Genomic DNA, 27,037 nt, shown 5'->3' with positions numbered 1-27,037 from the left:
ATCTCTCGGTATGAACCCATGTTTTATGAGGAGAAAAAGGTGTCCCTTTATAGGAGGTGAAAACCTGAATCCTGGTTACTGCTAACCCCCCCCCCCTCCCCTCCAGACTGTATTTCTGCTGTCATATCTTATTTATGCCCTGAAAAGGAACATGTGATTCCAAAATCTGTAGTCTATTAATAAGTATTTTATGAGCAGTATGGGAGTTTGGCAGCAAGTACTGGCCAGCCCATATTTTTGAGTATGTTTTAACATATGGCTGATATGTTCAAATGATGCAAGTGGATAGTAGTGGTATTGGTTTCTGGGGCAACTGATGCAGCCCTACTGGGATACATACGCTCTCAATTGCTAGGGTCATTTGTAGAGTTTCTGGAGTTACAATAATATTTTTTTAGAATCTATTGATCTTTTGGAAGTTGAGGCTTATTTAGTGGCTTTCATTGTGTAGCCACAAAAAAATTCTTAAATTATTATTTGAACATCCTATATGCGCTGTTAGAATTAACTCCCTTCTTCCTCTTAAACAAATTCCTCATGCATCTGGATTTCACGGGTTGGAATGAAAGCTGTTCAATATTTATTCCTTGTCCCAGACCCCGATTTCATAGCGTCTTTGTGGAAGGCAGACATTTCCATATATCATAGTGTACAACAAGCAGAAATTTATTAAGCCTGCTCGTACTGTCACCTCTGAACTGATTTTCCCAAGGAGATGCCTGGCTTCTTTCTTCTGTACTTGTTAAAATCAACATACACATAATCTTCTGAGACTGGGTCAACCAGCAGTTTCACTTCTAATTTTACCCATATGTAGTTCTTTGGAACATGAAGAAAGAAATGACATAATTCAACATTTCTTTTAAATGTCATTTCAACTATTTGAACATTGTTTTCATCTTTTTTGCAAATGGTCCATGTTTGATCACCTTACAGCGACAATGAAAGTATTATTATTATTATTATTATTAGTAGTAGTAGTAGTAGTAGTAGCAGTAATGATGTTGATTGTTTCAGGAGCTCAGAAATGCAGCAGGGTTGGAAAGTTGCAGCAATGACCTAGAAAGGTATTGTACATTTTTTGTAGTTTCTTGTTTTTTAAGTTTGAGCTTTCACAGCCATTTTCTTGTCCAGGCATATGTGTAGATAATCTTTGCAACATTTTACATCACTGACCTCTTGGGATGTGTCTCTTGTGACTTATATTGTCATTGCTACTAGAATTCCACCCTCTTCTTGCTTGCTTGTCTTCACTCATTCTTCTTTAACTTGGCCCATATTTATCTGAATGTACACTACTGTTTCAGTGGATAACAATGTATTACTTGCAGATTTTTTGTAAAATTGAGTCCAAAACTATCTTTACAGACGGGATGTAATTTTTGTAAATATCTTATGGAAGTGAGGGAAATCCAAAAAGCTATCACTTTTTGGCTACAAATAAAGTAATGAGATAGTTCATGGAAATTGTAAAAACCTTAAAACTACCCATCCTTATTATTTCTCTGCATTGACAAGACTCTGATTTAAGCATTTAAGATAATATTTTTGTAAGTTGACAAATTCATGCCGGATACAGTTCTGCTGATTAAGACTTCAGCTTACGCATGACAGTATCTTTAGGTTCTACACCTGAATCTATATTATGCAAATCATGGAAAATTCAGGGCAGAAGGTATTCCCCATTATATACCACTATTAGGATTTCTCCTAGTTCTGTTTGTGTGCAGCCAGCCGGTGTGGCCAAGCGGTTCTAGGCTCTATAGTCTGGAACTGCTCGACCACTACAGTCGCAGGTTCGAATCCTGCCTTGGGCATGGATGTGTGTGATGACCTTAGGTTAATTAGATTTAAGTTCTAGGGGACTGATGACCTCAGAAGTTAAGTCTCATAGTGCTCAGAGCCATTTGTTTGTGTGCAGAGTTGGTATCGTGACCTGGTGATTCATCCTGCGGACATAAATTCATGCTAAACACACTAGCATGCTGATAAGGCAGATGCCGAACATCAAGTAATAAATGACATCATTAATGAGTGCAGTGTTTTTGTTGGCAATAAGGCAGGGCAAGCTCCGATTTACTGTGGAAATGCCAGATATGTCAGTAATGTAGATATTTCATTAGCAAAAAGAACATCTGTAACACATATCGTGGATTGTCAAGTACATGACACAGCAACACAAAGTGATCACAATTGAAAAGAAACATAAGGTTTTGTGAGAGTTTACGTGCATTTTATATTTATATCCTTTCATCACGTAAGGGTGTCTTCCAAAGACATGTGTATCTGACTATCAGCTCCTGAAGCCACTCTTTTTGGTCTTCAATCAGACACACAAATTCACTTATGTGGTTGTGTATGGTGTTAGTTAGGCTCCACATCTTCTTCTGTTCAACCCATTGTATACTTAAAAATATGACAGGTGGATAAAATAATTGTATGTGGGTATTTGAGATTTACTCTTGTTTATTTTATTGGTGTTTGTTTTAACCAAATGTGCTGAGAATTGTTGGCTGTTTATAGTAAAATGACATTTCCCTTTTCCTATATCAATTTGTGCATGATATGTTCTAAAATTGCCCATACCAATATGGAAATTTACTATTAATTTCTCAATCTTAGTAAAATACATTGTAAAGAAAAATTATCAGTTTTAACAGTTTGACTTCCTTAGACTTGCTTCCTACTGTTATCTGTATTTTGCTGTTCTGACCTGGAAGTGTTGGTATGTAGCCTGGTTTTTGCAATTTATCAAATAGTCCCTGAGATATCACATTAGCTGTGGCACTTGTATGTAATACCATAGGTACATTTAAGTTGAATGTTTGGGTGTTATCTATCACTTTCAGTGTTTCTTCACCTTCTGTTTAATGGTTAGTGGTATCTTCCTGGCATAATATCTCTGCCCCAATGATATCTAATAAAACAGTTTTTAATCAATTTTATGGCCCTGCCCTCTTCTTTGGTTATCGAATGTGGTCTATCAAGACCTGTGTAAGGTTTCTTGGCTGGCCAGGGTATTGACCTCATTTGAGGTGATATCAACCAAGTGTACGCTGTGGGTTTGGTTTCTCCAGTTGGTGTCTTGAGCAGCTCTTGATTCAATATCTCGATGGCGTTGCTCACTATTTGAAACATAATTGTGGTTATGTTGACCATAATCAGTTGTTTGTGGATTGTTTGTCTGTTTGTGTTTTGTTCTTGCCAACTTCCACACTGGGGCCCTATTCTGTATCTTTCAGCTGCTCTGCCAATGGGATCAGTAGGCAAGCTCACAGAGCAGCCTTATTTTCAAAGGAGAGCCTCCACCTTATTCTGTAAACATTTGAGAAATGATGTCACGTGATTCTAGCAAATCAAGGTGCTGTTGTCTGTTCTCCTCGCACCATATAATCAAAAGCAAGCGGCTGTAGATTTGTGCTTGTGCACTACAGCCCACACGCTAGCACAAACCCGAAGCGGCTAGTAGGTAACACAGCCACCCTATCCTTCACAGTACTGAAAAGTGTGTGAAGTACATAGTACTGCTCAAATTTCACTGATCATATATTTCCACGCATGCATAATAGAGATATGTTATTTGACTGTGTTCTGGAAATAGTCATAAATGACATATTATTTCATTTTATTCACATTGACATCTTGTTTTGGATTTTGTGTTTCAGAATAAAAGTTGGGTACAGTGTGTAGTATCACACTGTACAAATACATGTATAAAAACACCCAAATTATGACATATTGTGTGCCCACAATGTTTCATTCAATTATATTCTCATTAAGTCTCTGTGTGACAGGAAAAGTATAATTTAATGAATCTGTGGTATTGCGCCTTTCATTCCCAGTGAAAATGAGAAGCCATTTCACCTACTGTAATCATGGTAGCATCACGGATTCCAACATTCCTGTCATCTGTGTCCCTAGCATTTAAAGGGTATAGTTGACCATCATCACGGTGACTGACATTTTCAACTTCACTGTCTGCTTCGTTGATATCTTGTGATGCATATTTGCTAATGGACTATTAAAAATGGATCTATCTGGTGTACTCATTTTTGCTACTTTCAAGAAAATAATTAAGCAACTGAAAATTGTGAAATAAAATGTCCTTATCATAATTGTGATGATACCACTTCACAACCTAATCTATAGTGTGGCACTGGCATACACTGCAACTCATTGTTAATGTGACCTAACTCAACATCAAAATAATGTCTTAACATAGATATTTACATTTTTGAAAAAAATGCTTCAAATCAGATATAAGCTTGAAAAGGTGCTATGACTACCCTTGGAAGAGGTGCTACTAAGCGCAGTCACGTAAGCAATATGTAGTACATGTTCCTGCCTTCAAGTCCCTCTTTTTGGTCGCCTCGATATTAGTTCTCCAGTTAATCCTCTCTGGTTTATGCATACCAGGCACAGCCACAGCGGAACACATTTGTCCCAGCAGCCAATAGCGGCGCCCCCGAGAACGCACTTAAGCGCTGGCCACTCGCTCATCCAGTCAGTCTTATCTCGCTTACGTCGGTTTGCACCTCGCTTGCGTTAGACTGCTTTCTTCCTGGTTCGTGTACGAGTTTGCTTCTTTGTGACTCTGTTGTTTGGTTTTGTCATATTCGTTCTGTCCTATGTTGGTCGTGTCCGTCCTTTTCCATTGTGTTGTTGTTCGGGTCCCACCACGCCTTTCGTCAGTGCTACTCCGCAACTGTCCTGGTCGCAGTTACAGCACCATATCACTCCAATTGCACACGCTCCACATCATTCAGAGCCTACACCAGCTTGAACAGCTGACATGCAGGGTCCATGGATTTATGAGGTTGTCTCCATACCCATACATGTGCATCCACTCAATACAATTTGAAATAAGACTCGTCTGACCAGGAAACATTATTTCCAGTCATCAACAGTCCAATGTCGGCGTTAATGGGTCCAGATGAGGCATAAAGCTTTGTGTCATGCACTCATCAGCGGTACATGAGTGGGCCTTTGATTCTAAAAGCCCATATCTATGGTGTTTCATTGAATGGTTTGCATGCTGACACTTGTTGATGGCCCAGCTTTTGAAATCTGCTGGAATTTGCTGAAGGATTGCACTTCTGTCACATTGAACAATTCTCTTCAGGCACTGTTGGTCCTGTTTTTGCAAGATCTTTTTCCAGCCTTAGTGATGTCAGAGATTTGATGTTTTACCAGATTCCTGATATTCTCGGTACACTTGTGAAATGGTCGTATGGGAAAATCTCTACTTCATCACTACTTTGGAAATGCTGTGTCCTGTTGCTCATTTGCTGACTGTAACACCACATTCAAATTCACATAAATATTGATAAGCCACCATTGTAGCAACAGTAACTGATCTAATAACTACAGCAGACACTTGTTCTCTTATATAGGCATTGCCGACTGCTGCCCTGTATTCTGCCTGTTTACTTATTTCTGTATTTGAATAGGCATGCCTATACCAGTTTCTTTGGAGCTTATGTGTCTCTTTCGCATGTTCATTGGCGCCTGTATGAATAATATATCTTGTTTGCCTATGTAGATAAACGTTATAGGTACTTAGACATTCGTTAAGCAAGATAAATGACTGTTTTGCATAAGGTGCATGAATTTTGACTTCTTCAAGGGTACTTAACATGAAAAATTTGCAACTCTCTTGGAATGACCCTTCAGAATGGTTGTTTCTTCAGAATGGTTGTTTAGCATTGGATGCTGGCCAGACTATTTGTTAAAGCAGCACTAGTTGTATGCTCTTTGAAATGGATAAGAAAACTTACAATCTGTTGATTTAAAAAGAGAGATATTACAGGAGATATGTAGACAATAAACTATTGCTCTACAAGGATGCTATAGATGAAATAGACACTTATCTGAAGTTTTCAGTAATGTTCATCTCAAATTGTCATTTACCGTAGAACGTGAAAATGATGCAAGAATGAATTTCTGTGATCTACCAAGACGGCAAACATCGTTTTATTATTTACAGAAAACATGCTGTAACAGGTGCTATGATTAATGGTAGATCACATCATCCACAGAGATATAAAAGAGCATTCTTTTTCTCAGTGATTTGTAGAATATTAAAGTTCCCACTAGATTTAGATGAAAGTCAAAAAGAAATTGCTATCCTCAAATAAATAGCTAATGTTAATGATTCTAATTCAAAAGAGATTGATGTTTTATTCTACAAGGTAAAACAAAAATCTTCAGATTCTCCTGTCACAAGTACTGCATTTAGAAATTTCTTACGACCTATATGAGTAATCTGTCTGATAAGATAAATTATTATAAATAAAGGCATAACTTTAGTATTTACCACCAATTATCTCCTCCAATAGAAGCTCATGCATGCAGTTGGTAGTCAAAGCAGCAAATGTTTCATTTCTGATGTCAACAAGGTTCTTTCTAATGGATTAAGAAACTTCTTATAAACAGTCATACAACTTACTAAATGAATGGCTGGACTTCAAAGAGGAACATTTCTATGACCTATTTGTCAACTTTCTATAGTACTGCTCTTTTGTCCTCTTATTTGTGTTTTAAATATTTTTATACTCTATTTTATTCTTCTTCTATTCTTGTACATTTCTCAGGCTTTAGCCCTGTTTTTTTCCCCCCTCGTCTAGTATTGTGACAAATTTGTGTCGTTTCAGTATGCACCATTAAGACTTTAATTCCCATAATGGGCTATATGATCAAATATTTTGCTAAATACTGTGTTATACAATGTTCATCACCCTAATAATGATGATTATGTTATTTTAATAGATAATTTTTCATCACTGATACACTTATCATGGAGTTCTATGCCAACTACTTCTGAAGCAACAGACACACATCGGCTCATTGATATTGCTGTCTCCATGGTGACTGATGACATCCTTCAACAGTATGTCCATGGCTCATCGATGTTCTTGTCTCCATCGTGACCAACATTATCCATCACTTATATATGTTTGGCTAGCCATCTGCCTTACCACAAATGCACTTTGCAATATATTCCAAGCAGTTCGTCTCCATGACAACTGATGGGGTTCTCTGCATTTAACTTCATATCAGTGGCACTTACCAAATTTTATTTATGCTTCGACGCACTGCCCATATGTGGCAGTTATGGTCTTTATTACTGAGTTTCATTTGTTGACTGTGTTATTTTAATTATTTTCTTTTAGAAATGTGACTAATGTTTACAGCAACAAATTTTTATGTATTTTAACTTGCTGTTTTGCTCTTTCTCTTATATAATACACCCAGACAGAGTATTATGAATCTTTTCACATATTATCATCATATGACTAGCCTTATTACCTCCTTCTGTCGTCATGCAATAGGTGATGCACAGAGATAACTTTTTTAACACATAGCATTCCTGTGCTATTTAGCATTCAACGAATGTGTTTCTTGACATATTCTTGCTCCACCTGGCATTTTGACACACCACCTAAACGTATAAATCTTTCTATATGTTACAACTTTTATTGTATATGTTATTATCACTCATTTCCTTTTTTGTTACTGATGTCCTCTAAGGAAAACATCATTTACAGTTTAGAGATACATAATACATGATGATCATCAAGACTGAAACTGATTATCATTATAATTAAATATTAAAAAAAACGTTTTTGCCATTAAGACTGATTATTTCTCATAAATTTCAATACATATTTCCAGAATGAGATTTTCACTCTGCAGCGGAGTGTGTGCTGATATGAAACTTCCTGGCAGATTAAAACTGTGTGCCCGACCGAGACTCGAACTCAGGACCTTTACCTTTCGTGGGCAAGTGCTCTACCATCACTGGCAGAAGTAAAGCTGTGAGTACCGGGCGTGAGTCGTGCTTCGGTAGCTCAGATGGTAGAGCACTTGCCCGCGAAAGGCAAAGGTCCCGAGTTCGAATCTCGGTCGGGCACACAGTTTTAATCTGCCAGGAAGTTTCAATACATATTGCTGTGTTTCCAATAATATTACCAAAAATCTTACATTCTTTCTTCGTTTGGAATCTGCCTGTGTTGCCTATATCTTGTAGCTGAGTGCCAACCAGGACTATTCCTAGGTTAGTAACACATCAGCTCGTGTCACCAATTTGACAACGTTTCAGGTTAGTGCTGATGAAAGCTAGAAATTGCAGTTTGCTTTTGGCTCTGAAACTGGAATTTTTCTGTCTTGATTTTGTTCACAGGGGTCTGCTTTATTCAATGTGAACGAAGTGACCACGATGAATAGTTCTGCTGCAGGTGATTGAACACCATTCTCTTGGATACATTTCACATCACAAGGTTGTGGTTACAGTTGGACATTAGTTCAAATTCAGGGCTGAAAAGTGCATTGTCTGCCACAATTCAGCCATTGATCACTCAAAATATCCGCCTCTGGTAGCTGAGTGGTGAGCTCTACAGAATGTCAATCCTAAGGGCCCGGGTTCGATTCCCGGCTGGGTCAGAGGTTTTGTCCACTCAGGTACTGGGTGTTGTGTTATTCTAATCATTTTAATTTCATCCCCATCAACGCGCATGTCACCGAAGTGGTGTCAAATCGAAAGACTTGCACTCGGCAAATGATCTACCGATGGGAGGCCCTAGTCACACGACACTCATTCATTCATCAGTCAAAATCAGCTGTCTACAGAGCATCTCGCTTTCCCGCCATGCCTCATGGTGGCCACTTCCAGCATTGCTCGACATTGAACATAACAGCACTTGTGAAGTGGTTCATTGTGTTTGTGTGTCGCCTTTAACTGAGAAATGATCAGTGTGGCAACACATGTAAAATAAGAAGTAATTTTAGTCAGACTATTGTCCCAGTGGCATTGAGGAAAATCTGAAGTTCCATAAATTAAAAAAGTCTCCAAGATGTGTTGGAACTCATGTCAGATTCTATACAGAATTTGGAGGTAAGTTAGTCCTTATTTTGACTGGAAATACTTTGAATGAAAACAGTCCCCAGTATCTGGAAGAAACCACAAGTAATTTAAGCAAGGGTAGCAGAGATGTCCATAATACTATCATGTGGTACCATTTACATCCACATGTTTTAAACTCTTAGAACATTCTTTCAGTTTAATCATTGCCTCAGCATGCTAACCAACATGATTTCTGAAAACACTGATCACCCAGAACCCAATTCATGCTACTCCTTTGGGTCATAGCGAAAGTAATGACGCAGTGCAGTCTGATAGTTGTAGTATCTCTTAACATTACGGTATCTCTCATCTGCTGAGAACCATTTGTCTTAGTGCCACACCAACAAATGTTGGTGCAAAGAATGGGTAAACCAGACTTTGGTTCATTAGTAAGGTACTGGGAAAAGCCAGTCAGTCTACAAAATGGATAGCTTACAAAATGCTCATGCAACTCATCCTAGAATAGAATGAGATTTTCACTCTGCAGTGGAGTGTGCACTGATATGAAACTTCCTGGCAGATAAAAACTGTATGCCGGACTGAGGCTCGAACTCGGGATCTTTGCCTTTCACGGGCAAGTGCTCTACCAGTTGAGCTGCCCAAGTACGACTCACACCCTGTCCTCACAGCTTCACTTCTGCCAGAACCTCGTCTCCTACCGTCCAAACTTTACAGAAGCTCTTCTGCGAACCTTGAGCACTTGCCCGCAAAAGGCAAAGGTCCTCGGTTTGAGTCTTGGTTCAGCACACAGTATTAATCTGCCAGGAAGTTTCATCCTAGAATAGTTTTCATTGGTGTGAAACCCATGCTAAATAGATACTGTGGATACTAAATGTGTATACAGAAGGGCAGCGCCAGTGTACATGTGATTGATGCGTGGTAATGTATCAGTTGAATGCTTAAGAATGTGAACTGGTAGATACTTGAAGACAGATGCTAACTATTCCATGATAGCCTGTTTCCAAAGTTTGCTGAGCTATTGTTAAATGAGGAATCTATTAATGTACTACAGCCTCATAAATGTTGCATCCATACCTGATGAAAAAAATTAGACTAATAACAGTGTGTACAGATGCATTTAACATGCATTATCTCGAGCTCCATATGAGACTGGAACAAGAGGTAACCATAGTAGGTGGCACAGTGTGAAGTCATTGAGCCACACATTTCACTGTAGATTGTGGAGAGTGGACTTACACGTGAACCTACACCCGGAAACGAGAATCATGGTTTATCTAATTTAAGCACCGTATTGTTAGTTAGATATAGTGGGAATTAGGGAAGTTCGGTGGCAGGAGGAACAGGACTTTTGGTGAGAATGCAAGATGCTCTGTCGAGAGCTGATTTAGAGTGATCAATGGCTGAATTGTGGCAGACAATGCATTTTGTAGCCCTGAATTTGAACTCGTGTCCTACTGTAATCAAAACCTTTTTTTTTTTTTAGAAGCTGTTGCAATGATAACCACCAGTTTTCCAGGTCTGAAAAAAATTAGTTGTACTGGGGATTTTCTCTTTTTTTCTATCTCCTCGCCCAGGACTCGTCTTTTCTATTTAAAAAATTTTAGAATTCAAATTTACCAGGAGAAACTTTCCACTACAATCTCAGATCACTATACCACCCTTTCCCTTTGGGTTCCAGTCTACATAAGGGTTGATACTATGGAAACTTCTTCCTCATCCTTGGGTAGATATGCCCCTTCCCTTTATACTAAACTATGGTACAGGTCAATCCCTTTTTTGGTGCCCCTGCCTGCACAGTATCGGTCAGCGTCCTCTGGGTCTGCCTACCCGCCTCTCTTTCTCTCATTTCATCTGTATCGGATGCACCCTCCCTATCTTCTCTAACAATGATTCATAGTCTCGCCTCTTTCGTACTCCTCTGCACACTATTTTATTTAAAATTTCCTGGTGAAATTTCTGTCTACCTCTCCTTTTCTCCTCCTGAGTCCTTCAGCCTACCTGCTTAAATTCTTTGCTTGTTCATTGCTTACAGCTCACTTATATAGCCTTAATAACTAAATATGTTTCGTCCATGGTTATAACTTTATTTCTTTTCATCGGGCTATTCAGTCTGTACAATCCTATTATCCATAAGAAACTTATTTGACTGGATACCTCTAGCTTAATATCTATTTCTTTTTATCTCCATTCATATTACTTTGTACTACTATAGCTATGAACACAGGTGAATATACTGTCATTACTTAGAACATGTGCTCGAGCCCCTGCTTGAGCACTACCTCCCCCCTTATCTGTTACGGTTGTTACATCTCCCTGTGTATTGTGTATTATTTATCTGCGTCTTTGTATTTAATTATTTGAGTGTGGAAGTGTGATTGTGCGTCCTGATTCTTTGGGCCACTAAGGGTCTTAGTTGAAGATTTTTAGAAATCACGGAAAAGAGGAGGACTTCAGCCATAGAAGTATATGAATGTGGACAGAGGGAAAGATAGATTGGTACTCTTAAGAGAAGTAAGAAAGGAAATAAAAGAATTGGTTGCTAAGATCGAAGAAAGAAAGAAGACAGCCCCAAAGACAGGAAACCCTTCCCACCCCCGTTCCCCAGGATCCCCACTTCGCTGGTACTTAACTGAGAAGCCGGAGGAGGTATGATGTTCGCCATCTCCTGCAGAATGGACATTCTCACCGTCACCTTTGAAGTCCCCAAAGAAAATATCTTAGCAACTCCTATGGAACGGCAAATGATGAAGAACCAGTCACACTTGTTTGCGAGGGTTGTATGAAGGGCATGGTGTGTAGGTCGTGTCTGTGCCTATGTTACCCACCCCTTTCAAAATTAGATATAAACCCTCCCCAATTACATCACACTGTACAAAAAAATAAATAAAACATTCTATAAAAATAGAAATTTTATACACTCTAATCAAATAGTTATTCAGTTAGCCACTTCACTCTATATTTCATACACATTTTCAGTTGATGTCATCTAGGTATCATTCTTGCTAAACAGTACCATCATATTATATCTCCTGTTAGAATGTTACCCTGTTAGTTTTATCTCATGCTTGGAGGTTAGTGTTTATAGTGATTCCTTAAATTAGTCATAATCGTGTACTTATAATTGGTACTTTTAATACTAATATGATAGGATAGCTTAAGGGCTATAAATAGATTACAGGATAGTCGAAGATTTGAACGGAGTTCGGTCTAGGAAAACTAATGTGGAAGTAACACCGAACTCAACTTGGGAACCGGCAGACGTCACTCTGCCCGTTGACACAGAACGTCAACGTCCCTGAGGGTTTTTTACATATCGTTTTATATCCTTAACATTATACATTCCCTTTTTCTCTCCCGTCACAGGATCTACTAAATATAGGGTTGTTTGGTGTACTATTGATTGAATAAGATAAGGTCCTACATATTTCAGAAAAAATTTGTGTGTTTTAGGTATGGCTTGGTTAAACCGTTTTAAGAAATGGGTGGGGTGTACCTCCCCTTCTCGTCTGAATTTAGGAAACTGTCTCGACAAGCCTGAATTTGAGCCCGATTGCAAATCAGTTATCATGTCCTTATTTAATATAATATTTTGGGAAACTGTGTCTTTCTCTAGTTTCTCCTGCATAAGCTTGAATTCTTTCTTCAACGTTTTTAAGACTTTCTTGGTGTTATCTAAATCTGAAGTTATTATAGGCAAAGAGATATCAACACTTAATTTATTTTCAACCTTTCATCCTACTAATTCTTCTACTTGTTCTTCTAAGCCATTCAAATTTATGAGCTCTGCAGTCATTAACTTTTCTTTGAATTTCTGTTCTACAGTTTCCACCCGTGATTTGACACCTGAAATTTGCGCCTGTGCTAGGGGGAGCAACTTATCTTGTTTCTGGACATTGGTTTTTAGTGTAGTTAATTCTTGTTCGACCACATCAAATGTAACATTACAAACATTTTTCAAAGAGTCGTATTTTTCGTAAAATTGTGTTTCCAAATTACTTACAGCCCACATCATATTCTAATTTTTTAACTAAACCTTTTAGATCAATTTCATTTCTTTGTTTTAAATCCTTAAATAAAATATTTGTCTGTTCACTCAGGGAATCGGACAATTATTTTTTCAATTTTTTTCCATTCTTGCATCTGATTACTTAGATATTAACTTGAGCCTCTAGTTTTGTGTTTTGCAAATCTAACTTAGAGTTGAATTCTGCCTTCAGTTTGTCCTGTTTTGTGTTCTGCGATTCAAACTGTGCTTTGATAAACCTCATTAATTCGCCTAAATCTGGCCCCTATTTTTCAATTCCCATAGCCCCAACAGACTCCATGGATTGCTGTTTCTTTTCCGTTGTGTTTTGTTTTGCCTTTAATCTAGTTATCATTAAAAGTACACTCGCTTATTTCCACAACCCCCCACACTTCACAAACTATCAAAGGTCAGTAGTAGCTCACTCGACGTCGGTGGTGGCCCCGGTGTACGGCGGCGTCAGCGTCGATGGTCAGCGGCGTCGGCATAGGTGGATGATGGCGTCGGCTTTTGTGGACGGCTGCGTTGGTATTGGTGTGATGTGACGTCGGCGTTGATGTATGGCGGCATTGGCATTGGCATTGGTGTACGGTGGTGTTGGCGTTGGTGTGTGGCAGCATCAGCGTTTGTAGATGATGGTGTCGGCGATTTGAGACTAACCGCAGCATTGTGCGATTTTCTTGATTCCCTTAATCATTTCACCATTTATCAACACATTTCTGGATAAGTATCATGGAATCGCTCTTCAGCCTCACTGTTATCAGTTGCTATGGCAACTCCCAACTGTTTTTTTTTTTTTTTTTTTTTTTTTATAACTTCTTTAATATTTTCCCTTCTTTCTCAGGTCCTTTCTTCACGGTCGCCACGTTCTTGCAGTGGCCTGGTGTAATGTTAAATGTTTTCATGGACTTACTTGTTGAAGAATGCTGGTTCTGCTTTCTTACAGCGCCGATGTCTTCTGGTAGCACCGAACACTTCTCCAAAGATTTCACTGCTAGGAAGGGGAAATTTTCACTCTCTCGCTCTCTCTCTTCTTTTTTAAAAAATACGCTGCTCTTGGAATATCATTCCATGCACCAGACCATATTTATTTCCACTTTGTACCAAAAAAAAAAAAAAAAAAAAACTAGATTTTATAACGTAAGCTCACACATTACTGGGCACCGAGAATCGGTTTATTGCACATTTTTGAACACAATTAATACATAAGCTTTTATCATGGCTGACTATCCACATCCAGTCCACGTACTCTCAACAGCAGTTCAACATCTACTAAACAGTCACTATTTCGAGTCTCTCCATTTGTTTCTCAACAATACAAAGCTACATTACTCTTTGCAGCTGGCCACTGAGCTTCTGGGCGCTATTTGATTATTCTTGGCAGGTCTTACTGAACACTTGCCAGCACCGACGAATTATCTCCTTTCCAGTTTTGCCTGCACAAACAATAAATGGGTGCAGTATCCCATGCTCATCCTTACACCCTACTTTAAAATAACGCATGTTCAAAATGGCTGGAACACAAGTGTCTCCAGACTTTCGAAAAATTCTGGGGGCACTACAATATCCAATCTGTTGCTTCACATGTGATGATATCATTTTGACAAGTCTGCAGTTCCACTTATAGAGAAACATTCATTTACAGATTATAGTGGCTGTTGCTTGTGCACACAGTCTAGCTCTGAAATCCTCAATGACAATATTAGAACAACAGGTTGTGTGTGGTTGAACATCTTCGAGGCTACTGTGGGAAAACTGTCCAGTGTCTTGCTTAGGTGACAGTTTAGAATATCATTGCTGGCCTTATTTTGTGTGTCATAGTGTATATACTCCGCAAGCCACCATACAGTACTTGACAAAGGTTACTACAGTAATTGGCAAATGTTACTGTCTATCACTGCTAGTCATTTCGTATCCTGTCCCACTCGCATAAGGAGCGAGTGAGAAATGACTGTCTATATAGCTACATATGAGTCCTAATTTATCTTGTCTTCCTTATTCAAAATGCACATTGGTGGTAGTACAATCTTTTTACAGGGGATGGAAGTGATTTATGTTATCATTTCATCCACTACTATCATAAGTGACGAGTGTAATTGATTTGAGTGGCCAACAGTCATTTCTCATCAGCATTATGCGTGTAGATGGACTGTCTTTTGGTAAAGACCGAAGTTTGTGAACTAATTATATACATGCACTGACAATTATATGAGTGATAGGATAATTATAAAACTACAAATAACTATTGTAGATAGATGAGAGAATTGTAACTGTGGGCCACAAATACTAATACCAACCTGGGAGCATCCAGACTCTTAGCCACTTCGACAGTGTATCAATTTGCTGAAGAAGTTTGTGGGGTGTTCAAGGAATTGGAGATTCAATTGGAGAAGCAGAATTTACTTCCCTGTTCAGTCATTCATATTAACCTTTTTCAGAGGTTCCTTTGAACATGACATGGCTGTTTCCTTCTCCATCCTTTTGTATTTCAGCTTTTGCTCCACATGTAATGAGACCGTCAACAATAGGTTGTCAAATCGTAATCTCCCATCCTTTATTTCATTCTTCCTTCCAATCATTGAACAAGTTCTACTGTTTGTATGCTTCTGAAGCAGAAGTGTTGTATTTGGAAACTTACTAGTGAAGGGCCACTGGTGAAAGGCCTTAAGTCTCAGCACAATTTTACTGTCGTTCTTTGGAGATGTACTGTCTTCTTTAATGAGACACATTTTTTATTTGGCAGACGGTAAGAAGTCAATGTGTAAATGCATTTCATTAACTACCGTACAGTCAATCTAGTTGGAAAAAAAAAAAAAAAAAACAGATGCAGTGAGGTAATATTTTGGTATGAATAATGTTTTGTATCATTCTCAATATGTGATAAGGATTTTTGGTGGCTGTTTTGTTATGCACTCATTGCTGGAGCCCAGGTTTACTATTGTGTTGTGTACATCTTCTGTGAGAGGCTAAGGTCTTTTAGATGTACAAGCACTTTGCATTGTGGCTAGAGGTGCCCAAAATGAGTGGGAGAGCCTGTTCTTGACTTAAAATGAGTCCCTGTCTTGAAACATTGCTGGGTCTTTGCTGGGTCAGTAACTGTGGGGTGCTGCTGATCCCACTTTTGAGCACCTATAAGACCCCCCTCCCCCTACACACACACACACACACACACACACACACACACACACACACACACACACACACACACAAACCAACCCTGACAATGATCCAATTCCCACAAATATGGCTACCATGTGTACTTGCAACGGAAAGTAGCTGGTCTTATGCTTGGCTTATCCTGAAGAGACGTCACAATGATGTGTCACTCGATGGGACCACCAAACTCGATAGTAGTTGACAAGTGAACAGCTGTGGAGATGCTATATTGAATCAAATGTCAGTTACTGACACATCAGAGGTAAAAGCCTTCAAGAGATACTAAGGTGAACAACACTTTGTTGGAAAAAGGTATGTGATCATCATGGTATAATGGTTGAAGATGGAGAGTTACACAGTTGAAAGAGGTAGGTTCATGTCCTGTTATTTCTTTTGTAAACATTGTGACATTTCTGGGACTTCCTTATTATGTACAGAAGGTTTTGCAATATACAATGTTATTTACATTTTCCACAAACATTTCAGTCTTTGCATGATTTATAATAATTAAATATCAGTTAGTGACACATCAGCAGCAAAAGCCTGCAAGAGAAAAAACGATTTTGTTTTAATGATTGCCACCCAAATTCACATAACATGTCCATGGCACCCTCTCCCCTATTTCGCAGTAACACAAAATGAACTGCCCTTGTTTGGACTTTTACTATGTCCTCTGTCAGACCCATCTGACGTGGCTCCCACACTGTGCAGCATCCTCCAGAAGAGGGCAGTGTGATGTAAGCTGTCTCTTTTGTAGACCTTTTGCATTTTCATAGTGTTTTGCATTTTCATAGTGTTCTCCCAGTAAACCACAGTCTTTGGTTTGCTTTCCCCACAACATTATCTATGTGATATTTCCAGTTTAAGTTTCTTTTAATTGTAATTCCTAAGAAATTGTAGCTTGTTACAAGGCAGTATGTAATGTAACTATGCCAGTGCATGAGAAACAGCATACTTTAATCAAGTTTCTAACTGTCCACACATGGGCAGCCTCTCCTTCAGCATAACAATGCTAGACCACACACGAGTGCAGCAACATCTGCAGTGATCCAAAGCCGCAGGTTCACCATCCACCATACAGTCCCGACTTGGCCCTATCTAATTTTTGTCTGTTTCCAAAACTTTGCAAACACCTCCGAGGACTTTATTTTGATAGTGATGATGCAGTGCAGGCAGAGGTGAGCTTGTGGCTCTGTCAACAGAGTCAGACATTCTACAGTGACAGTACCGATAAACTAATCTCTGGTTGGGAGAAAAGTATTCCTCACCTGGGTGACTAAGTTGATAAATAAATTAGTAGACATAAAGAATAAAGATTTAGAATGCTAATAACGTTTGTTTTATTTTTTAAAAATTCAGAAGCATTTCTTTTTAGCATGTCCTCATAACTTGTATTACGTAAAAATGTCTCTTCTGTTATATTTGGTCTAATACAAAAATCTGATTGCAAAAGGTATGCTGCAGCCACATGGTATTGTTTCAAGTGCCCAGAAGATATGTCCAGAAATCAAAACTACAAACATGGGATCCTGTTGTAATGGCACAAGTCACATTACCCTCTCACGTGAGGAATAGTGGTCCCTATTTAAGCCTTCAGGGAATGCATAAACTTCATATGTATTATTTTCTTTCGCACTTGTAGATATTTCAGGTGATACCTTATTATCTGTACATTCAAAATGTTTAAGCAAAAAGCTGCTCTCAGTGTCTATGGTTTGACAAAAATTACATGTCCCTTAGAGTAGCCACTTTACCCCATATTTTCCTAATGCAAGGCTGTTGTCTCTGTGCACAACTGTTTCAAGAGCTGTCTACAAAAAGTTCTAGGGTGGATTCTCCTTATTACATGCATCCGTGCAATGAACTCTTTTTTCCTCAGCGATGAGTCACGCCAGGATATGATGCCATAAGAGATTTGTGAATGAAATGTTCAGTGGTCTGTAAAAAGACTTGATTAATTGTCTGTTTTCTAGTTTTAGTTGGTAAATACAGGAATTTACATGCAGCAATACAGCACCAGTCATTGAGTCATCAGTTGGTAGAGTCCTTTATGAAACTTTCTTGGCAGGTCAGTGTATGGAAACTGAAAATATTGGAAAGTCTATAACAATCATCTGCACTTGAAAAAAGTTCAAAGTAATGGTCCTTTCACCAGTGAATACAATTACAAAATCAACAGTGACTACTCCAAAGTAATAAAAATACTAGTGACAGCACTGATAGCAGAAAGGCAGTAATTGCTAAATAATGTTCATGCTGTTTGTAATCGGAGAAGACGAATTATAGAGTACAGAGAGGCATTTAGCAGTCATTCTTTCCACACTCCTTACTAACTGGAACAGTGAAACTTCAGAATGTGATACAGTGGGAAATACTCTTTGCCTCATATGTGTTGTGATTTTGGGAATGTGAATGTAAGTGTAAGCTCCAGCTCCCTCGCAGGAGCCCATACTACAATTTATCAAATCTTAGCAACAATCTATTCTGTTTTAACTACATTAGTTGTATTTCCCCTTAGCTCTTCCTGGACAGCTACAAGTGTTTCCACACTGCTTCTGTGATTCAGTAAGGTAGACCAACACCAGATTGAATCCACCCTGGCAGATTTACAATGAGGGCCAGTCTGCTGACGAGCCTATATGTGATTTTTAGGCATTTTCTCACATCTGACTAGGTGAATACTGGGCTGTTACCTACACCCTGCCTCATTTAAATGCTTAACAAACAGTTGGAAAACATTGTCACACTTTCAATGGATAACGAATAAAATAGAAAGAAACATTCCACATGGGAAAAATATATTAAAAACAAAGATTCCATGCCTTACCAAACGGGAAAGCGCTGGTAGATAGACACAATAAAAAAAAAAACACAAACACACACACAAAATTTCAAGCTTTCGCAACCAACGGTTGCTTCGTCAGGAAAGAGAGATGGAGAGGGAAAGATGAAAGGACGTGGGTTTTAAGGGAGAGGGTAAGGAGTCATTCCAATCCCGGGAGCGGGAAGACTTACCTTAGGGGGAAAAAAGGACAGGTTTACACTCACAAACACACACATATCCATCCACACATATACAGACACAAGCAGATATCAATGGATAACACTAGACATAGTAAACTAGAATACATAAATACCATCTGGGGTAGGGGGGGGGGGGGGGGGGAGGTGAAGGGGAAGCCACAGGAAGGGCATCCTGCCACCCTCTACCATTAAAACATTGCCACATACAGAACAACATGCTGACCCATTAAGGCATGGGATAAAGCAAGGAAACAGAAGAAGGAACCAATAAGAATCACATTTCTAAAGACAAATCCAATCCAGTTAGCAGAAAACTAAATCTACAGGAAAAGTACATAATGTTTGAATTCTGATTATGTATGTACATCTCAGGCAACAGTCTGAACACATATCACTGATCACTTCATGCTAACATGTCCCAAAATTACTAGCGAGTTACAACAAAAACATATCAAAGATAACTTCATACAGTGTTCGTTAGACTTCCATCACCTCCTATCAGAAAATTAGTTAAGCACAGTTGACAAATGTTTGTGGTTCATCTTTTCTTAGTATTTGACACTGCAGTAGCACTGCAACCAGTGAGTGCATGTAGCACCTGTGAATAATTGCTGTCAAATTTCCAAACTTATTAAGACTGAAAAGAGGCAAGTATCGATGATGTTCATGGATTATGTTCCTCATTTATAAACTGATTTTCAGACTTTGCAGTAAGCAGTGCATCGATAATGCTGGAAAGGGGGAGTGCAGGGTGTGTCCTATAAACCATCTGTGGATCTTGTGAATGTTAATATTTTTTTTTTTCATATCTGATGTTTACTGCAGCAACAAAGCTTTCTGACATAGCTTTTTGTGTAATTCTGCAGTATTTTCCTTGCTGGCATGGAGGAAGGCAACAGAACTGGTGATAGTGGCAGCGGCAGTCTGGGCACCATCAAGGAGGAAGCATTACATCTCGAGCACAGCTGCGACATCTCCAAAAGCACATTTGCACATCTTCAGGACCTGAAGGAGCAGAAACACACGGGAAGTCCTGATTTTCTGCATTCTTGCAGTGTGTGTCGTAAAATATCTAAAAATAATGGTGGCTTGGAGAAGCATTTGTGTGTTCACACAGAATGTCCCTGTAAATGTGAATTGTATCACAAGGTACACACAGCTTGTAGCAAACTGAGGAGACACTCACAGGTGCACACAGGTGAACGTCCGTACACTTGTCGTGTGTGTCTCAAGACATTCACAGAAAGAGGCCACCTCAAGAGACACTCACAACAGCACAAGGGGGAAAGACCCTATTCTTGCAACATATGTCAAAAGAAATTTGCATATAGCTACAGCTTCAAGGTCCATGTATGTTTTCAAACAGGTGAACGCCACGAACGCCCATACAGTTGTGATGTCTGTCAGAAGAGGTTCACGAGGAGCGGCAACTTAATGAATCACTTGGCAGTGCACGTTGGTGAGCGTCCGTACAGCTGTGATGTCTGCCACAAGACATTCAAGCAAAATGTGAGCCTGATGCGACACCAGCAAGTGCATGCAAGGTAATCCCCTTTTGGCTGTAACATATGTCATTGGAGATTAAAGACCAAACATTGTATTAAGGTCCACTTGGAATCCCACATCTAGTCTACCAGAAGAGATTATTAAGTATGTTAAATTACTGTACAACTTTATCCTTTTTCTTCCAAAAATGGCTGTGTCTTTCTGATTGAGTAACAAAAGAGTGACTGTGTTAATGGTGCAGTAATTGCCTTAAACAGAAATATAACAATCTGTTGCTACCATTCATGTGTCAGTGCAGTGGCAAACTTTTTATTGCATGTTCCTCTGATAAGTTAACAATTAAATTACAACTGCCTGTTAACTGGACTGGTTGTGGGATGTTGTATCAGACAGAGAAACTAGATAAAATTACCCTCTTCAGAATATGAACATGAACTTTGTAAACACTCCATAGTATTAACAAGTGCATTTTCCATTTACAGACTATGCTTATGATATTGGTCATTGATGAATATGCAGCACCCAAGTAGCCAGTAACATGTTCACTCACATTTGAGCACAGTTTGCAACCTGTGTCTTTCATGGCGATCCTGCCGTAGTGCGATATGCACTGAATAGCACTGTTTTATGCCAACACCAGATGGATTACCTACAAAATGTATGTGATTTTGTGATTTTACACATTTATAGAGGGTGCAGTTTCAAACAAACAAAGATACAAAGAAAATAATTTAATTTGTGAACAAAAAATACTATGCCATTTTATATTAGTTGGTTTTAAAAATTATGTCTGGTAAATGGTGTTCTGAATTGTTGACACATTGATGAAACTTTTACGAGAAGTTATCTATAGTTCTTCTTGCCATTTCCTGGATGTTTGCCTCCTTAAGTGCTTGCAGGGTTATGAGGTTGATGGTTGTAAACATAGCCTTTTGTTGTCCACAAAGAAACATTTACAAGGTGATAAATAAAGAGACCCTGGCGTCATACAATGTCTCCTCAAGAAAGGAAAAAAAGGTCTAGGGAATGCTGAGAAATGTGAGCTGTGGCTCTGTCTTGTTGGAACTAGACTTCTTCTCCTTCATACTCCCCAACAACTTGGTTCAAATCATCCCATGTAGGCTTTCACGGCCGGCGTCTTCATCAGTAAACATTTCCGGGCTAAATTGCCATGGTCGATCTGTAGAACTTCTTCTCCCTGACGTTTCATTCTCAACTACGGAGAACATCTTCCGAGGTGAGTCGACGACTGGCTACTAGGAGCTGGGGTCGCCGCTTATATGGAGATCGTAGAGGGCGCCACCACACGTCACATGGCGTCGATATGTATCTGTCTCTGGCTATCGTCTGTTCTCTCGATTGCAGGCAATCGATTGTCACATGATTGATGCAACGTCGACCGCCATATTTTGTCCAATTTTAATCCTTCTTCTTTACGATTAAAATTGTATTGATGTTTGTGGATTTCAATTGCCTCTTTATATATGCATGTATAATAATGCGACGTCCTCGCTAGCACGCTTGTCTCACCGAATTTTATTTCGTGATCTCCATCCTTAAAAACATGTTCCGCTACTGCCGATTTGTCGATATGTCCCAAGCGACAGTTTCTTTTGTGCTCCATCAAACGTGTATTGATGCTTCTTTTTGTAGTTCCTATGTATGAGAAGAATGTTTCATTCGGCACAAGCTAACAGTATTTATTCTCATATGGAACTGGCATTACTATGTGAGCGGATACATCAGACACGACGAGGACTGGCAGTATGTGATAGTCAACTGCTAAATCTTCATTTACTTATTAGCAATACAATGCAGTTTTGTCATTGGAACAAAGTGGACAGTTTAACATTTAGATCTATGGAGATTAGTGCAGAAATGTCTTCCAATAGGCAGAAGGAGAAGTTTGATCATCTACAAGAGGGTCGACAGGAAACACCGATTCCAAACAATTCCCAAACGGTTATTGATTTATCAGAAAAAGAATTGTCTAAGGAAGAACTTTCTGTTCTGTCTAAAGGAGGGAATTTTGCAATCACTCCATCCAAGGTTCCTATGGAGGACATTATTGCTAATATAGAGGCAGGAATTCGTCAGTTACCATCATATTCTGCTGACGAAATTAGAAATGGAAACCTCCAGGATATTACGTAAAGCTAAGCCACCCAGCAGCAATCTGTCTCAAGGGGAAAGGAAGGCATTGCGGGAGATAAATGCAGACAAGACTGTTATTGTAGTTGCCGCTGACAAGGGAAATGTTACAGTTTTAATGAATACTGAGGATTATCACAAGAAGATCAGTGATCTCCTGGAACCCAGCACATACAAGAAGTTGAAAGAGGATCCCACAACAAATGTGCTGAATGTCACCAATCGTCTGATAAAACAGTCTTCCATACCTACTAAAGTTAAAAAGTATGTTTGTAAAACGGAGGCTTATTCTCCGAGATTATATGGATTACCAAAGATACATAAGCCTGATATTCCTTTGAAACCGATAGTCAGCGCAATTGGAGCTCCTACCGATGAACTAGCCAGACACCTTGCCTCTTTGTTACAACCTTACATAGGCAAAACTGAGAGTCATATTAAAAACTCTCTACACTTCATTGAGAAACTGAGGGAAGCTACTGTCGGTCCAAATGACATCCTTGTCAGTTTTGATATAGTGTCTTTGTTTACTATGGTTCCAGTTGATGAAGCTCTCTCTCATATAGCCGATTCGTTCCCTACTGATATAGTGGCCTTGTTCCAACACTGTCTATCCTCGACCTGTTTTCAGTACAATAGTGAATTTTATGAACAGATTGATGGGGTAGCCATGGGAAGCCCCCTAAGCCCCGCAATTGTGAATTTATTCATGGAATATTTTGAACATCAAGCACTGCAGTCGGCCACAAAAAGCCCCTGAAGTGGTATCGGTTATGTGGATGATACCTTTGTAATATGGAATCAGGGGAAGAGGACTTGAATGATTTCCTGGTGCACTTAAATAGCATCAACCCAAAGATCAAATTTACCATGGAAAAAGAGAATAATGGGCAACTTAACTTTTTGGATGTATCAGTTATCAAACGGGCGGATGGGACCTTAGGCTACAAGGTCTACAGGAAAGGTACACATACTGATCACTACCTCCATAAGAACTCAAACCACCACCCTAGGCAAAAGAGGGGGATCATAAAGACACTAGTGGATAGGGCCAATAATATTTGTGAACCAGGCTACTTACAAGAAGAACTAAATAATTTACGAATGGCTTTTGTGAAAAATGGTTATACGAAAAACGAGATTAACCGAGCACTTCACCCAAGTAGAAAATTGCCTAAAAATAGGAGACAGCAACAAACATCAGCTGGAAAAGTATTTCTGCCCTTCATCCATAACATCACGGATCGCATTGGAAAAGTACTAGCCAAGTTTCAGGTGGAGACTATTTCAGACCTACTAAGAAAATTAGTGAGTGCCTAAGATCAACAAAAGATGCTCGTCACCCCCTAGCCACCCCAGGGGTATATAAAATTCTGTGTAGTTGTGGCAGGGTATACATAGGAACTACAAAAAGAAGCATCAATACACGTTTGATGGAGCACAAAAGAAACTGTCGCTTGGGACATATCGACAAATCGGCAGTAGCGGAACATGTTTTTAAGGATGGAGATCACGAAATAAAGTTCGGTGAGACAAGCGTGCTAGTGAGGATGTCGCATTATTATACATGTATGTATATAGAGGATATTGAAATCCACAAACATCAATACAATTTTAATCGTAAAGAAGAAGGATTAAAATTGGATAAAATATGGCGATCGACGTTGCATCAATCATGTGACAATTGATTGCCTGCAATCGAGAGAACAGACGATAGCCAGAGATAGATACATATCGTCGCCATGTGACATGTGGTGTTGCCCTCTACGATCTCCATATAAGCGGCGACCCCAGCTCCTAGCAGCCAGTCATCGACTCACCTCGGAAGATGTTCTCCATAGTTGAGAACGAAACGTCAGGGAGAAGAAGTTCTACAGATCGACCACGGCAGTTTAGCCCGGAAGTGTTTACTGATGAACTTGGTTCAACTTACGTCAAAGGAAGGTCTCTGTCATGTGACATTAGTGATTTGAGTCAACCATTACTGTTACATCACCTTCTTCGAAAAAATATGGATCGCACCCAGCAGATTGGGGAACACTGCACCAGACTGTCTCTTGATGGCTGTCAAGTGGCCGTTGGTGAAGTTCCGTGTGGGTTTCTGCTGGCAAGTAATGGAAATTTCGTTTATTTACAAAAGAAGAAATTAAAACAGCACCACGGGGTATATTATGAAGAATTTTCCCACAGACAGCTTTGTGAGATTCCAAATCTCTCTCACCTAGTTCTTGGGTAACCATCAGTATGTATGGGTGCATGTGCAGATCACTGTGCAGAATTCTTCTTACACTCCTATCAGACATTCCCACAGCAGCTGCAGCTTTAAGTGATGAACACTTTTGGAGAATGCTGGACAGACACTCACACATCATATTTTCCAATTCTTTGCGATCTGATGTCAACCACTAGATTTTCTTTTCAATTTAGAACCTTGTACTCTAAAAGTTTGATACCCAAACTCAAATAGTTTTTCTGTCAGGAATGGAATAATACCAGCCAAAATCAAACTGAATGCAAAACACTTGCTGTGTTATAATCACAGAACCACCATTACAAATACACTCCTCCACAACACACACATTATGCTCAGATAGCCGCACCACAGCACGTGTAGAAAATGGCACTTACAGGTACACTGCTGTCAGTAAATACCTCCTTCACATCAGTATCCCCACAACAACTCACAAAGTGGTCTCTTCAAATATGGGAGGTACTTGGCAACCCCTGCAATTTGTTACTGTATTCTCATGATAAGAAAATTATATTTATACAGTCATCACATAAAATTCTTGAATACAGTAATTTACAAGAGGTTCTCAAATAAACAACACATGGCACTACAGGCTTGTCAGGCTGCACAGTTCGCAAAGGCAACAAAAATGTTATTTGTGTGTCAAAGCGTTAATGTAACATGTGTGTCCCCATTTTTGTCATGAATATTGTCTCCATAAACAAAAAATGCATGTGGAAAGATATCAGTTTACCATAGATGTCCTACAAGCATTTCTAGAAAAGTTGTAAAACTTTTTGTGCTCTCATTTGTCAATTTTTTTTAGTTCATGTCTTCAGTACCAAAAAACTATGTCTAAAAAAATTTAAATGCAAATCATGATCTCAGACATGTTTCACAATATCAATTTTTTTATACAGAAGACATTGTTAACACTTTATATGTAAATGTACAGTTTTTCATAACAAGTTATTCTTAACTGAGGTTAACAGCATGAGAGGTACAGGTAAATGATTATACTTCACAATTTTACTCTCTGTTAGTTTACCAATATGTAAATTAACTCTTTTAGAACTTCGCCATTTGTAACTGACAGAGTTAATGTCCTTTTAAACTATCGTAATGATTTTTAGTAGGTGCCAAGGAGCAGTTAGCAAACCCCCTAGCAGCAGTAGCTGTGGCAGCAGCAACAGCAGCAGGTCCAACACTGCCCTCACCTGGAAGGTCTACAGATGCAGTTTCAATGGCTGCCACAAAGCATACGGCAAAAGTTCGCATCTGAAGGCCCATCTTCGGATACACACAGGGGAACGACCATTTTCGTGCACGTGGTCTGGTTGCGGTAGGAGGTTCACCCGCTCGGACGAGCTGACGCGTCACTCTGTCACCCACACTGGCGAGAGGAACTTCTGCTGCCCAATCTGTGACAAGAAGTTTGTGCGCAGTGACCACTTGAGCAAACACGTCCGCAGGCATCAAACTTACGACCCGTCAGAACTGCGATGGCGACTACCACCTCAAAAGGCGTGCGCCATCAATTCCAGTGACAGTACACCATCTGAGGTGCTGTTTGATGCAGTGCCATCACCCTAGCATCCTCCGTTTGCTGCAAACCTTCTCTGAAGTATTTTAGAAGTTTATAAGTTTGCAGTGACTAAAATGTGACTGAAGATGTAGACTTAGAGTCCTCAAAAAACTTTAATAACTGTCATTTTACCCTCAAGCAGTGGAAAATCCAGGATGGACTGTAACAATACTAGAGAAGGAAAGTTGCTGCTCACCATATAGTGGAGGTGCTGATGCAACACACAACACATAACACTCAGAGCTGAGACCACACCACATTGTGGTGTGGTCTCAGCTCTCTGAGACTGCAGATGTGTGTGTGCAGGTTTCGCGCGCGCTCGTGTGTGTGTGTGTGTGTGTGTGTGTGTGTGTGTGTGTGTGTGTGTGTGTGTACTGCTGACAAAGGCCTTAATGGCCAAAAGCTTTAATTGTGTGAATCTTTTTATTGTGCCCATCGCGACTCTGCATCTCCGCTATATGGTGAGTAGCAACTTTCCTTTTCTGGTATGGTTATTTT

General features: G+C 39.4%; 1 protein-coding gene across 1 annotated transcript; it reads left to right on the top strand.

The window, feature by feature from the left end:
* The first annotated feature begins 1,021 nt into the window (after nucleotides 1-1,021).
* On the top strand, nucleotides 1,022-26,742 carry LOC126291744 (zinc finger protein 239-like). Its single transcript, XM_049985421.1, has 3 exons — nucleotides 1,022-1,067; nucleotides 19,934-20,611; nucleotides 26,088-26,742. Exons 2-3 carry the CDS (start codon nucleotides 19,950-19,952, stop codon nucleotides 26,545-26,547), a joined length of 1,122 nt encoding a protein of 373 aa, XP_049841378.1. The 5' UTR covers nucleotides 1,022-1,067; nucleotides 19,934-19,949; the 3' UTR covers nucleotides 26,548-26,742.
* Nucleotides 26,743-27,037: the final 295 nt, after the last annotated feature.

This window comes from Schistocerca gregaria, chromosome 9 (assembly GCF_023897955.1).
Source record: "Schistocerca gregaria isolate iqSchGreg1 chromosome 9, iqSchGreg1.2, whole genome shotgun sequence".
NCBI lineage: Eukaryota > Metazoa > Arthropoda > Insecta > Orthoptera > Acrididae > Schistocerca > Schistocerca gregaria.
This window is presented reverse-complemented; position numbering and strand designations above follow the sequence as displayed.

Excerpts from the sequence above, each read along its gene's own strand:
- LOC126291744 (XM_049985421.1), top strand. The coding sequence starts at position 19,950 with ATGGAGGAAGGCAACAGAACTGGTGATAGTGGCAGCGGCAGTCTGGGC. Across the intron at positions 20,612-26,087 it reads CACCAGCAAGTGCATGCAAG|TAGGTGCCAAGGAGCAGTTA; the intron begins GTAATCCCCTTT and ends AATGATTTTTAG.